Source organism: Lepidochelys kempii, chromosome 7, assembly GCF_965140285.1.
Source record: "Lepidochelys kempii isolate rLepKem1 chromosome 7, rLepKem1.hap1, whole genome shotgun sequence".
Classification (NCBI taxonomy): domain Eukaryota; kingdom Metazoa; phylum Chordata; order Testudines; family Cheloniidae; genus Lepidochelys; species Lepidochelys kempii.
The window spans coordinates 60,252,496-60,266,707 of record NC_136386.1 but is presented as its reverse complement, the minus strand read 5'-3'; the positions used below and the strand labels follow the sequence as shown (position 1 = coordinate 60,266,707).

The 14,212-nt window shown below is 53.9% G+C and overlaps 1 protein-coding gene across 4 annotated transcripts in view; it reads right to left on the bottom strand.

The window, feature by feature from the left end:
* PAOX (polyamine oxidase) overlaps nt 1-14,212 on the bottom strand; it is a 28,102-nt gene that overhangs the window by 9,386 nt on the left and 4,504 nt on the right. Inside the window, exons 2-4 of one of the 4 annotated variants that reach the window (XM_073353093.2) lie at nt 11,339-11,904; nt 1,939-2,428; nt 533-732 (exon numbers count right to left, since the gene is read on the bottom strand). In XM_073353093.2, the coding sequence (XP_073209194.1) occupies nt 533-732; nt 1,939-2,411 (673 nt within the window). In that variant the 5' untranslated portion in view covers nt 2,412-2,428; nt 11,339-11,904. Of the gene's footprint in view, nt 1-532; nt 733-1,938; nt 2,429-3,280; nt 3,545-3,749; nt 3,769-11,338; nt 11,905-14,212 lie in introns of those variants that run through there. The other 3 variants (XM_073353094.1, XM_073353091.1, XM_073353090.2) reach the window with 3 other exon arrangements.

Below are 14,212 nucleotides of genomic sequence, written 5' to 3'. Positions count from 1 at the left end.
TCAGCTTCTTCAGGAGGTACAGAGATGCTACCCAAGGGTCTTTCTCCTCCTGGGTTTTGACACTGAAGGTTTGGGTCTTCTCTGCCCTGAAGACTCCCTGGGGCCAGGAGATCTAGCAAAGCGCATCCCAGGGGACAGGTGAGCGAGGGGAATGGGGTCTGTCGGACTGATCAAAGCCGGCTCGTGCTCTTGTTTTACAATGCACTGAAATTTGGTTTCTCTTGCACAGAACCCCTTGGTGGGGGAGGGGAGGCTGGGTTATTACCAGAGCTCCTTCCTCCCCGGCATAACACCCCACAATAGGGTTTCACCAGGGCTCGGTCTGGGAGGACGGACAATGCCACAGCTGGGGTGTCAGACAGCTGGGAGCTGCCCTTCCCGCGGGCAGCAGACAGGCCAGCGAGTCCTGGCAGGGCAGGGCTCGGCCAAGCCAGCCCACGGGGCAGTGTCTGATTCACCAGAGAGGGGCCACGGTGGGAACAGCTGGGAGTGAGGCGCTCGGGAGCAAGGGCGGGGGCGCAAGGCGGTTCACCTAGAGGCACTGTGACGATGACGTGATCTGCCAGGAACCTCTCGCCGTCCTCGCACTCCACCTGGACTGGGAACGTCCGCCCCTCTTGGCTCTCCTCCCGGTAGGAGCCACCCCAGCGAACTGCTGTCACTGGCTTGTGGAACACCACGCTCTCCTTGGGCAGCGAGGTCAGCATGCAGTCTGGCAGGCCTCCATAGCCGCTGCGGGAGAGGAAGTGCCCAGCATCAGCGCATCAGCATCAGCGCATCAGCCTGGGCCTCGCTGGGGGGCCACTGGCCTCCTCCCCAAGCTCAGACAGACCCACACGCAAGTTCAGCTGCCTCCCCACAGGGAAAGGCCCAGAGCAGCCCCAGTGCCCCAGACCAGGCTTAGGAGAGAGGGGCAGCAGAGTGGGCTTTAATTCACCCCCTCTCTGCCACGGGCCTGGCTCCCCTTGGGGAGCCTGACACCCCCTCACTGCCTCCCTTGCTGCTGGAGTTGCCCTGGACTACTGGGGTGCCCCAGCACATGGGCGACTGTATGACTGCTGGGCTCCCTCTGTGCAGGGCAGACCAGAGAAATACCTGGAGAGGGGTGAGGGAGACACACACACAGATGGGCACACGCACGCCAGCAGGAGACTCAACTTCCTAGGAAGGTGGAGGGTGGGGGGTCTCTCTTTTTACGGGCAGTGTGCCCCAAAACGGCACCACCACAAGGGCTGCGGGCACCTGGGGCTCTGCACCCTGCCGCCCAGTGAGCTGGTAGTGTTATTATCACTTTGCACAGACATAGGGGACAAGCTAAGCATCTGGCAATGCAGGATAACACGAGCCCACCCTGGACAAGCGAGAGGTCACCCGTACCTGCTGAGCGGCACTAAGCCCTCGGCTCAGCAAACCGCACCCCGCGCTGCCCTCTGGGACAACGACACAAACAACACTGCAACAAGGTCACTGCTTCTTGAGCAGCCAGGGCCTTGCTCCCAGCTGTCTGCAAACACAGCACTGTGGAAACACTCCCCTGCCTGCATTCCCCATTTTAAGGGCTCGGAAAAGAGCTCTCAGCTCCTCCTAAACAAGGGACACAGCTCCTGTTATGCTGGGCCCAATGCAACACCTGCAAGAGCCTTTCCCACTGCCTTCCATGGGAGAAAGCCCCACCCACCTTCACCTTTCCAGCTCCAGGCTCAGGCGGGGCCAGCTGGGACTGTGCAGGCTCCCTGCACTGCGGGCTAGGAGCCAGTTCTTTGCTCTGAAGGGCCATTTTTAAAAGCAGAGGCTGGGTTGTTTGCAGAGCCTGGAAGGGGGAGCTGGATTTTCCCACTCCACGGGACTCTACTTATGATGGGCGGACGCTGCGCCAGGTCACTCTCAAACCCTGCAAGCACTGAGAAAGCGCAACCAGCCCCAGCTTGCCCTACTCACCCAGGGAAGGTGCAGTCCAGGCCGGGGAGCATGGCATACTCCCCAAAGGGCCCCAGCGCCACGTGATCCATGCTGTCGGTCCCACACACGCAGCACTCCAGCTTGAAGTACGTGTTAAGGACGGCCAGCTTCAGCCACTTGGTTTCATCATCGTCCGACCACTCCTTCACCTGCTGGGCGATCTCCTTCCGCAGATACTCGCCCACACTGGGCACGGAGACCTGCGGCACGTGCAGGAACTCACGCGTCTGGTCCAGCAGGGTGGAGAACAGGTTCCTCACCCCCTCCCCCAGCTCTGGGGTCAGGACTCGTCCCGCGTTGGAGTAGAAAACCGTGGGCAGGAAGGGGTGGCCCCCCACCTCAATCTGCTGGTTCTCTTCGGACATGGCTTCCTCGTCCAGCAGCCCGTAGTCGGACGCCAGCTTGAAGACAGGGTTCTCCTTGGAGGGTCCATGGATCCAGTGTGCGCCCATCTCCACCACTTCACTCCCTAGGAGGCAGGGGAAACATTACACAGCACTGGCACAGACTCACCCAGCCTGCTGCCCCCCCGCCTGGCACAGCTCCCCAACTCCCTGTCCCAGGGATGCCACCCCCCAGCCTGGCACAGACTCACCCAGCCTGCTGCCCCCCCGCCTGGCACAGCTCCCCAACTCCCTGTCCCAGGGATGCCACCCCCCAGCCTGGCACAGACTCACCCAGCCTGCTGCCCCCCAGCCTGGCACAGCTCCCCAACTCCCTGTCCCAGGGATGCCACCCCCCAGCCTGGCACAGACTCACCCAGCCTGCTGCCCCCCAGCCTGGCACAGCTCCCCAACTCCCTGTCCCAGGGATGCCACCCCCCAGCCTGGCACAGACACACCCAGCCTGCTACTCCCCCCCGCCAGCAGAGAACCCCAACCCTGTACCCCAGAGATGCTGCCCCAGAGCCTGGCACACACACACACAGCCAGGCGCAGGGACACTGCCCCCACAAGAGGTCTCATCCTGGTCTCTAACAGGGAGGGGGAGGGTTAAGAAGCACCCAGAGTGGTTGTTCTCACTAGTCATGATCAGGGTGCACGTTTCCAGGAGGGGATCGTTCACCCACAGGCCACTCAAAGGCAGAGCCAGGTTTCTGTGTCAGAGCCCCGGGGGAATCCCCTCACCCACCCACTGACACATGCTGGGCCGCAGAGCAAGAGGCAGCTGGACGCAGAGGGGCGCTGTCCCAGAGCCTGCCACACCAGCCTGCTGTCCCCGCGTCTGGCCCAGCTAGCCAGTGCCCTGCCCCAGGAAGCCACACCCCGGCACAGCCGCCGGGTGGGTCGGGGCCCAGCTCCCCGCGGCGCCCGGCGGGTACCGAATGGCTGGGAGCAGACGCGGCCCCCGGCCCGGCCCGTGGACTCCAGCAGGCGCAGGTGGGGGAAGGCTCGGGAGCTGGAGAGCCGCTGCGCAGCGCCGAGCCCCGCCAGCCCCGCGCCCACCACCAGCACCCGGGGTCGGGCCCCGCCAGCCGCCTCCATCCCGCGGAACTCAGCAGCGCCCGCCGCCTCCGGGAGCCGCCGCCTCCGGCCCGGCCCTTCGCCGCCTCCTGCCCCGCCCCAATCCTCCGTCCCATGTGATGCGTGGGACTGAGAGAGGGGCAGCCCGGGGCGGGGGCAGAGCCTTTCCCCTCACCCAGCACCGACCAGCGGGAACTCAGCTGGGGCACGCATGGTGTCCTGGCGGTGTCAGGCCCAGCGCCCGCAGCCTGCTCCCCAGGGCGTGTGATTCCACACACAGCAGCAGCCACAGCCCTTTAGTGGGACCAGACTTTAGCTCAGACCAACCCATGTCATGTCCGTCTAAGGGAGAGCACAGAGTGCGTGCCTGCCCAGAGTGGGCCCGGGCTCTGCAATGCGCAAACAGTTAAAGAGCAATAAGTCACCAGGGCCAGATCGCAGTCACCCAAGAGTTCTGAAGACACTCAAATGTGAAATTGCAGAGCCACTAACGGAAGTCTCAAAAAGAAAAGGAGGACCTGTGGCGCCTTAGAGACTAACCAATTTATTTGAGAGACGAACCAATTTATTTGAGCATAAGCTGTAGCTCAGGAAAGCTTATGCTCAGATAAATTGGTTAGTCTCTAAGGTGCCACAAGTCCTCCTTTTCTTTTTGCGAATACAGACTAACAGGGCTGCTACTCTGAAACCTAACGGAAGTCTGTAACCTATTGTTTAAATCAGCTTGTGTGTCAGATGACTGGAGGATAGCTGATGTGATGCCAATTTTTAAAAAGGGCTCCAGAGGCAGTACCGGGTTTACCATAGTGCCACTGGCACTATGGGACTGGGCCCAGAGTCAGAAGGGGCCCCGGCCAGCCTGATCCCCCAGCTGGCTAAGCGTGCCAGAAAAGCTGCCCCCACCCCTACTCCGCCCCACCCCATCTCTTCCCACTCCGTTCTGCCCCAGCCTGGGGAGGAGATGGAGCGGTGGGGAGGGGGCGTGGGATGGGGAAGAGAAAGGGATGAGGGAAGCGGGGGAAGAGGCGGGGGGAAGGAAGGGGGTGAGATGGAATGGTGGGGAAGGGAAGGGATGGGGAAGAGAAGAGAATGAGGGAAGCGGGAGCCCAGCATGCGGCATCCCCTTGGCAAAAGCTGGGGCTCCTCTGTTAAGCAGGCCTATCGAACCCTCACCCTGACCAGCCCCACCTCCACGGCATCTGTACCACCCCAATGAGCCTCCCCAGATACCCTCCCCACTGAGCCCCAACCACCTGCACCTGGACCCCCACCCAAATGAGCCCCACCTCCCCTGCACCTAGACCCTGCCACTGAGTCCCAAACAGCTTCACCTGGATCCCCTACAGAGTCCCATTGCCCCTGCACCTGGAACCCCGCAATGAGCTTCTGTGCATCCAGATCCCCCACTGAGCCACCCGCACCCAGACTGCCCCACAGAGAACTCTCTTACCCCCACCTGGATCCCCCCACACTAAGTCCCTCCACACTTGGATCCTGCTGCCGGGCTGAGCCTGCTCACCCACACCTGGTGCGCCTGGCACGGGGGGCAGGGCCCCAGGGTGTTTCTGGGGCAGGCCTGGCCCTTGCACTGTCAGGGTCAGGTGCAGCCTCACTGCCGAATCCCTGTCCCAGGGTGGGGTGGGGGGAGGTTGCAGGGTAATCTCCCACCTCCATGCAGCCAGTGGCCTGTGCTCCCCACTTCCATGTTGGAGCCTCCACATCTATTTATTGACAAATAAAATTTGCAGAATTTTAAAATACTGTGGGCAGAATTTTAATTTTTGGTGCAGAATTCCCTCAGGAATATGGGGTACTGTGCAGCTGTGATGATGGGACTGTGAGGAAGGTGGTGGGCAGGTCTATGGGTGGGGGGCAATGGGCGGGCGGTGTGGTGTGCAGGGTGCTGTGCAGTTGTGGCGGGAGGCCAGCGGGAAGGGGTGTGGGATGGGGTGGGGGCTGGGCATAGAGATCTGTGGTGGAGGTCTCTGGGCGAGGGGGCGCTGGGCATAAGGGTGGGGCACTGGGCAAGGGGCCAGTGTGGTGCGGGCCCTCCCTGAAGGGGATGGGGGATGCTGGCAGCACAGGGCTGGGCAGGCCAGTGTGCGTCTGGCAGCTACAGGTTCGTAAACAGTGCCCTCCTGCTGGGCTGTGCAGAGCGGGGCAGCTCCTGCCGTGCCATGCCTCATTGCCCACAGCCTGCCCTCACTCTGGAGACTGACCATCCCGCCCCCCTGCACCTTGCCCCATGAAGGCCCACAAATATGTTTGGCGCTGAGCCCACAAAAAGTTTATCCAGCCCTGTCCAGAGGTGATCCCGGCAATTACAGGCCTGTAAGCCTGACTTCAGTACCGGACAAATTGGCTGAAACTATAATAAAAAACAATATTGTCAGACGTATAGATGAACATAATTTGTTGAGGAAGAGTCAACATGGTGTTAATAAAGGGAAATCATGCCTTACCAATTTACTAGAATTCTTTGAGGGGGTCAACAAGCATGTGGACCAAGGGGATCCAGTGGACATAATGTACTTAGATTTTCAGTAAAACCTTTCACAAGGTCCCTCACCAGAGGCTCTTACGCAAAGTAAGCTGCCATGGGATAAGAGGGAAGGTGATCTTATGGATTGGTAACTGGTTAAAAGATAGGAAACAATGGATAGGTATAAATGGTCAGTTTGCAGAATGGAGAGCGGTAAATAGTTGTGTCTCTCAGGGGTCTGTTCTGGGACCAGTCCTATTCGACATATTCATAAATGATCTGGAAAAAGGGGTAAACAGTGAGGTGGCAAAATTTGCAGATGATACAAAATTACTAAAGATAGTTAAGACCCGGCAGTCTGTGAAGAGCTACAAAAGGATCTCTCAAAACTGGGCGACTGGGCAACAAAATGGCAGATGAAATTTAATGTTGATAAATCCAAAGTAATGCACATTGAAAAACATAATCCCAACTATACATATAAAATGATGGGGTCTAAATTAGCTGTTACCACTCAAGAAAGAGATCTTGGAGTCATTGTGGATAGTTCTCTGAAAATGTCTGCTCAACGTGCAGCAGCAGTCAAAAAAGCAAACACAATGCTGGGACTAATTAAGAAAGGGGTAGGTAATAGGACAGAAAATATCATGTTGCCTCTATATAAATCCATGGTACGCCCACACCTTGAATACTGCGTGCAGATGTGGACGTCCCATCTCAAAAAAGATATATTGGAATGGGAAAAGGTTCAGAAAAGGGCAACAAAAATTATTAGGGGGATGGAACGGCTTCCGTATGACGAGACTGGGACTTTTCAGCTTGGAAAAGAGATGGCTAAGGCAGGGGTGAAAGTAACTTAAAGGATTTAACAGTACTAGGGAGTCCTGAGGAGGGGGAAGGGCCTCAACCGGAAGAGGCGTGGCCTCTACTGGAAGAGGCGGAGCCTTTAAATCCCCAGGCCCCTTTAACTTTAAAGGCCCGGGGCTAGGGCTGTTGTAGCAGCAGCTGGGAGCCCCGGGCCAGGGGGAGGGCAGGGTTACGTTTCAAACAGTGGCGTTGGAACACTTTTACTAATGGGGGTGCTGAAAGCCAGCCTTCTTACCTCTGTCCGCTCTCCCTACCCCCCACCCCCTGGAGAAGGGCCGTGTCTAGGGGAGGGCGGGTCCTGGACAGGGGTAAGGGGGCCAAGTCTGGGGGTGGAGGCGGGGCCAGCAGCTGGGATCTCGGGGGCGTGGGGCAGCAGCTGGGATCCCGGGCATGGGGCCGGGAGCGGAGCCCCAGGTACGGGGCCAACAGCCAGGACCCTGCATTGGGGGCCAGAAGGAGAGTCCCCCGTAAAACCTGGGGGTACTGTAGCACCCCCCGCACTCCTAGTTCCCACATGTACATGTGCGGCACTCCTCTGTGTGTGTGTGTGTGTGTGTGTGTGCGCACGCATGTGTGGTACTCCTGTGTGTGTGTGTACTCGTGTGGTATTCCTCTCTCTGTGTGTGTGCATTTGTGCAGTACTCTGTGGGGGGGGGGGTGCGTGTGCATGGGGCTTACTCTTCTGCGTGTGCATGTGTGTGTGTGTGCCCGGTAATCCTCTGCGTGTGTGTGTACAGGTGTACTCCCTCTGTGTCTGTCTGTATGCATGTGTACTCCCTCTGTGGACGAGAAGCTGGATATGAGTCAGCAGTGTGCCCTTGTTGCCAAGAAGGCCAATGGCATTTTGGGATGTATAAGTAGGGGCATAGCGAGCAGCTCGAGGGACGTGATCGTTCCCCTCTATTCGACATTGGTGAGGCCTCATCTGGAGTACTGTGTCCAGTTTTGGGCCCCGCACTACAAGAAGGATGTGGATAAATTGGAGAGAGTCCAGCGAAGGGCAACAAAAACGATTAGGGGTCTAGAACACATGACTTATGAGGAGAGGCTGAGGGAGCTGGGATTGTTTAGTCTGCGGAAGAGAAGAATGAGGGGGGATTTGATAGCTGCTTTCAACTACCTGAAAGGGGGTTCCAGAGAGGATGGCTCTAGACTGTTCTCAATGGTAGCAGATGACAGAACAAGGAGTAATGGTCTCAAGTTGCAGTGGGGGAGGTTTAGATTGGATATTAGGAAAAACTTTTTCACTAAGAGGGTGGTGAAACACTGGAATGCGTTACCTAGGGAGGTGGTGGAATCTCCTTCCTTAGAGGTTTTTCAGGTCAGGCTTGACAAAGCCCTGGCTGGGATGATTTCACTGGGAATTGGTCCTGCTTCGAGCAGGGGGTTGGACTAGATGACCTTCTGGGGTCCCTTCCAACCCTGATATTCTATGATTCTATGATTCTGTGTGTGTGTGCGCGCACACGTGTGTGTGGTACTCCGCTGTGTGTGTGCGTGAGCATGCAGTACTCTGTGTGTGTGTGCGTGCGGTGCTCCTATGTGCGTGTATACGCATGTGTACTCTGTGTGTGTGCGCATGTGTGTATATGCATGTACTCTCTGTGTACGTGTGAGTGTGTGCTCCCTCGGTGTGGTTTGCACACCTATCCCTTGCCGTGTATGTGCGTATGTCTATCTGGATCAGCATGCATGCGTGTTCCCCACGTGTGCCACTGAGCTGGCACTTGTGTCCCTGGGCAGCACAGGCAGACCTGTTAGTGCGTTTAAACAGAGCTCAGCTTTTCTCTGTAACTAAAGGGGACAGGCTGCAGCTTTCTTGTCAGGGGATGTTGGATCATATTAAAGAAGTTCTGTATTAAAATCACAAATGAGTTTGATTCCCCAGAGTTTAAATTCCAGGGTATTACTAATTAAGAGGTCTCTTGGTTTTTGGTACTGTTTCTCTCCCTCTGTGTGTGAAACTTGCAAGCTGCTAATTGTGTTAGTGCATTCTAAGACAGAGTCTGTTCTCAAAGCAATTCACAGAGAGAGAGACTCAAAGCAATACTCTAACAACAGAAACAGCACCCAGAGACTCCCCGCCCTTTTGTTGTATTAACAATTGTGATTAAAATAGAGATAGAGGATGTATGTGGATGGATGCTTGGTGTGGATAAAAATAACTGAATGATCAGGGAGGTGCCAGCCTAAGAATCCAGTGTCCATCGGCTGAAGAAGGCGTCAAGTGGAAATAACCAGAGGACTCCCCCCCCACCCCCGGAGGGCAGACTGGAATCCACCCAACAGCCTCAAGAATGGGAGAACCAAAGAACAAGATAACATCTTGGAGCCGTCAGGAATGTGCTATCTGCTGATTGATTCAGCAACAGCATGATGAAGCAATTCCCATAGACTGGCATAGGAAGAAATTCCTATAAAAATAGACTCTAAAAAGTGAGAACTTTGGGGTCTGATTCTGCAAACCAACTTCCAGGAGCATCAGATGAGCATCTGACAAGGCCCTGCTCCCTCCTCATGTCCAGGCCACCTGGCCAGTGGCTTGGCATGAGCAACTCTAAGGCTGGTAACTATGATAACAACCTTGCAGAACGTGTGTGTGTGGGTGTGTATGTGTGTGTGTGTGTGTTTGTATGAATGAATGTGTGAATAAATATGAGATTGAATGGAATGTTATAGCCATAACTAACTGCTTACTATGATTCTTTCTGTATTCACAATAAATGTGGTATTTTGCCTTTTTCCCTTTAATAAGATCCTGCTGGTTTTTATTTTATTGGTACAACAGGGACCTGTCCTCCCTTGGCAGTTGGATCCTTCCTGCGGCTCTGCCTGTTCATGACACAATGGAACAATCATGACTTCTGCATTTGTTCCCTCCAGAGCAAAGATCTCTCCCATGAAGCCACTAAACCCCTCCTGGGACTTGGCGGCAGGTGAAGACGTCATGTGTAATCCGTCTGCCTAGCTCAGCTCCTCGTGGGAACCTAGCGGTGACGGGCAAGGCCTGTTTCTGTGCGGGGAGTGGTCCAGCGGCCTGGACTCTCCACTGGCTGCAGCAGGAGTACGGCGGGGGAGAGCCATGGCCTGGTGCCCAGCGCGTCTGACTGCACCTGGCCAGCGCTGCTGCTGTCCCTGGGGATTGCTCGCCTGTGCAGCTGTGGCCTCCGCCTGAGGCCCAGCCCTGTGGGGGATAGCAGGGATGGGGGCAGCCAAGGCCCCCCTAGGTTGGACCCTTGCACGTCTCCAGCCAGCATGTGCTCCCTGCACCAGCAGCCTCATCTGGTGGGCAAGGCCCGGGGGGAGCCCAACTGTCAGCACAGGGGCCATGCATGTCTGAGGGGAGCCAGCCTCCTCCACCTGCATGACACCAGCCCCTCCTCTTAGACTCTCGGGATCACTCTATAGCTGACTCCGTGCCTCCCTTCTGCTCCCTGATCCTGGGCCCGCTGCAAGGCGAAACTAGCCCAGCATAACTGAGAGCAGCCTCACCCTCAAGGCTGCTCTCAGTTATGCCGTTCTGTGACCTTGTCCTGCCCTGCCACCTGCTGCCCCACCCATCACAGGCCCCCTTGCTGAGCCCTGTGCTCCCTGGCACCCCTGTGACAGGGCAGTCCAGAGCTGCCTTGTCAGGGCAGCCCAGCAGCGCAAAGCAGCCAGGGCCCAGGACTGAGCTGCTCTTCCACTAAGGGCCCATCCTTCAGAGGGAGAGGGCAAGTGTCTGTTCTTCCCAAAGGGCCCTGGCATTGCTAAGGTGGTCCACCCAGACCCCTGCCCGGGAGCATGCAGACCCTCCCCTTCCAACCCCATCACCTGCCCCAGGAACCCAGAAAACCTTAGTTTTAGGCATTAGTTGGATTATGGTAAGCCTTTTGGTACATGGGGTTGGCTTCTTACGCTTTCATAACATGTGGGAATGGTTTCAAACTGCAGCGCCATCTTTCCCATAGTAAGCAATGCCGGTTGGGTTTCACATTTAAAAGGAGGGGCTGTGGTTTTCAAGTGGATGTGCAGCACACACCTCCCCCTACCCCAACATGTGGCTATTCTCTGGGATGATCCCTTCATCCCTCCCCCTGCCACGTGGCTATTCTCCGGGATGATCCCTTTTAGCCAAGCACAAACAACCCAGCATGAACGGGGTCCTTTTACTGTTCCCTTACAAAAATTCCCTTATTTCAACCAGGTGACCATGAATGATATCACTCTCTTGAGGGTAACACAGAAAGATACAGACCGAATGTTGCTTGAATGTGACCAAAACCCAGGACCATTCGCTGACATGCTTTGTGCTGCAATGATTCCAGACTACTTGCTACTGGCTTGGCGTGGTAAAGGATGAAATAAGGCAACCCTCACCAGAAACCTTCTGCAAAGACTTTCATAGTACCTCCAGGAGATCTTCATGGAGATGTCCCTGGAGGATTCCCGCTCCATTCCCAGACATGTTAACAGACATTTCCAGTAGCTGTACTGGCCACGAATGCATCCCAATTCTTCAGGGCAAATCAAACATTAAACACTATTGCTTTAAAACCCTGTACTGTAGTTACAAATGTGCACTCACCAGAGCTGCCTTCTCTGGCTTCAGGGTCGGTGATCCCGCCTTGGGAGGGTATTGGCTCCAGGGTGATGAAAACGTCCTGGCTGCTGAGGAGAATGGATTCACTGATTGCCTGCTACGCATACTCCTCCTCCTCCTCCTCCTCTTCCTCATCCACAAAATCCTCCTCCCAGTTGCGTGAGACTCCCCGCTTGCAGGTGTCCATGGACAGTGGTGGGGTAGTGGCAGGGTCCTCCCCCCAGAATGCCATGCAGCTGATCATAGAAGCAGCATGTATGGGGCTCTGACTCAGAGTGACCATTTGCCTCCTTTATCTTTTGGTAGGCTTGCCTGAGCTCCTTGACTTTCATGCGGCACTGCTGTGTGTCCCTGTTGTAGCCTCTCTCCACCATGCCCTGTGTGATTTTGGCATATATATTAGCATTTCTTCTTTTTGATCAGAGTTTGGCCTGCACAGATTCTTCTCCCCATACAGCAATCAGATCCAGTGTCTCCCTTTCGGACCATGCTGGAGCTCGTTTGCGATTCTGCAATTCAGCATGGTCATCTGTGCTGCTGAGCTCGCCACGCTGACCAAACAGGAAACAAAATTCAAAATTTCTCCGGGGCTTTTCCTGTGTACCTGGCTAGTGCATCAGAATTGAAAGTGCTGTCCAGAGCGGTCACATTGGAGCAATCTGGGATAGCTCCCGGAGGCCAATACCATTGAATTGTGTCTGCACTATCCCAAATTCGACCCAGCAAGGTCAATTTTAGTGCTACTCTCCTTGCCATGGAGGAGTACAGAAGTCAATTTTAAGAGCCCTTTAGGTCGATGGAACGGGGTTGGTCGTGTAGATGCATTCATTTTAAAATCGACCTAACGCAGCTACATTCGACCTAACCACATAGTGTAGACCAGTGCTATGAGTAAAGGGTAGTAGAACTGTACTTAGCCTGTGCTGATTGAGGGCACCAAGAGAGAGGGTGGGGACAGGTGTTTTGCTTAATGGTCTGCCTGAGTGATTGCTTAATGGTCTGCCTATTTGTCCTGCCCCTCTCCACTGTTTAAAGACAGAGCTGATTAGGCTCCATAGATAGTCTTTTGTTTTGTTAAGTGACCACTACAGCTGAAATCACTGATAATCAGGTCTTCCTGCTTAGACGTGCTGAGGGACAGTGTTTCTGTGGAAGAGACAGCCAAATCTGCATGAGCAGTGAGGTTTCCGCACTGAGAGCTCAGCTGAAATCACTGAGAGCTGGGTGGAACCTCAAGAGACCAACTTGCAGAGGTTACACTGGCAGGTGGCAGCAGAAGGTGATGGTGCAGGGCCATGGGCAACAGAGTGATGGAGTGAACAGTGGCACAACAAACAACAGTGGCCAGAGTGAACAGTGAGTAGCTGGAGGAACGACCAAGGTGCCTTCTTGCGCCCCACCTGGGAGGTGAACTCATGTGAAAGCACCTCTGAACTCTGAGTCTCCATTGACCAAAGACAACACCAGTGAGTGTTAATGAGTCTGTTAAGAATGCTGGAGACACAACACAATTCAAATCTCTGGGACAATACTTGAAATGGTGACATCTGAGCTGAGGAAGGTGTCATTTTGCAAGATAAGTAAGTGATTTAAGGGGGAAAAAAGTTAACTCTGCAGAGGCTGGAGGGAATTAAACAGTTGAATGTTCTAAAAATGTTAGAGGCAAAGAAACAATCTGATTTAAATCAGTTGACTATGAACAATTTAATCAAATTTCTTAAAGAACATAAGGGTTTTCTACTGGAATTTAACTGAGCCCAAATGTATAAAAGGGAATGTAATCTATGTACAGCTGTGTAAAATAATTAAAGCCGTGCAGTGAATGTTAAAAAAAATTAAGAACCTAAACAAACACTCCTGGTTTGTAAAACCCTATTTTGTAGTTTAACATGAATTGGTTTTGTTTTGTTTTTAAATAATGCCACTAAAAATCCATTTGAATCTTTCATTCAAAGTGGCAAAACTGACAGACACTTTTTGCCAGACACAAATAATTAGCGTTTGGCTTTGGTATTTAGCATTTAACCCTTAAGGTACCACAATGCTTTATACATTGGCCAGACTGGACAGTCTCTACGTAAAAGAATAAATGGACACAAATCGGATGTCAAGAATTATAACATTCAAAAACCAGTAGGAGAACACTTCAATCTCTTTGGTCTCTCGATTACAGACCTAAAAGTGGCAATTCTTCAACAAAAAAACCTTCAAAAACAGACTCCAAGGAGAGACTGCTGAATTGGAATTAATTTGCAAATTGGACACCATTACATTAGGCTTGAATAAAGACTGGGAGTTGATGTGTCATTACACAAAGTAAAACTATTTCCCCATCTTTATTCCCCTCTCCCCCCTTACTGTTCCTCACACGTTTCAGAGTAGCAGCCGTGTTAGTCTGTATTTGCAAAAAGAAAAGGAGTACTTGTGGCACCTTAGAGACTAACCAGTTTATTTGAGCATAAGCTTTTGTGAGCTACAGCTCACTTCATTGGATGCATAAAAGTGGAAAATGCAGTAAGGATGTTTTTATACACACAGACCATGAAAAAATGGATGTTTATCACTTCAAAAGGTTTTCTCTCCCCTACCCCACTCTCCTGCTGGTAATAGCTTATCTAATAAGATAAGGGTGTGCCTTATCTTCAATGAACTCACACAAATGAGGGTCATTCTTGTCAGTTGCCAGCTTGTGCAGATCGAGGAGTGACTGGTTCACATTCTTTTCCAGGTTTCAGAGTAACATCCGTGTTAGTCTGTATTCGCAAAAAGAACAGGAGGACTTGTGGCACCTTAGAGACTAACCAATTTATTTGAGCATAAGCTTTCGTGAGCTACAGCGAAAGCTTATGCTCAAATAAA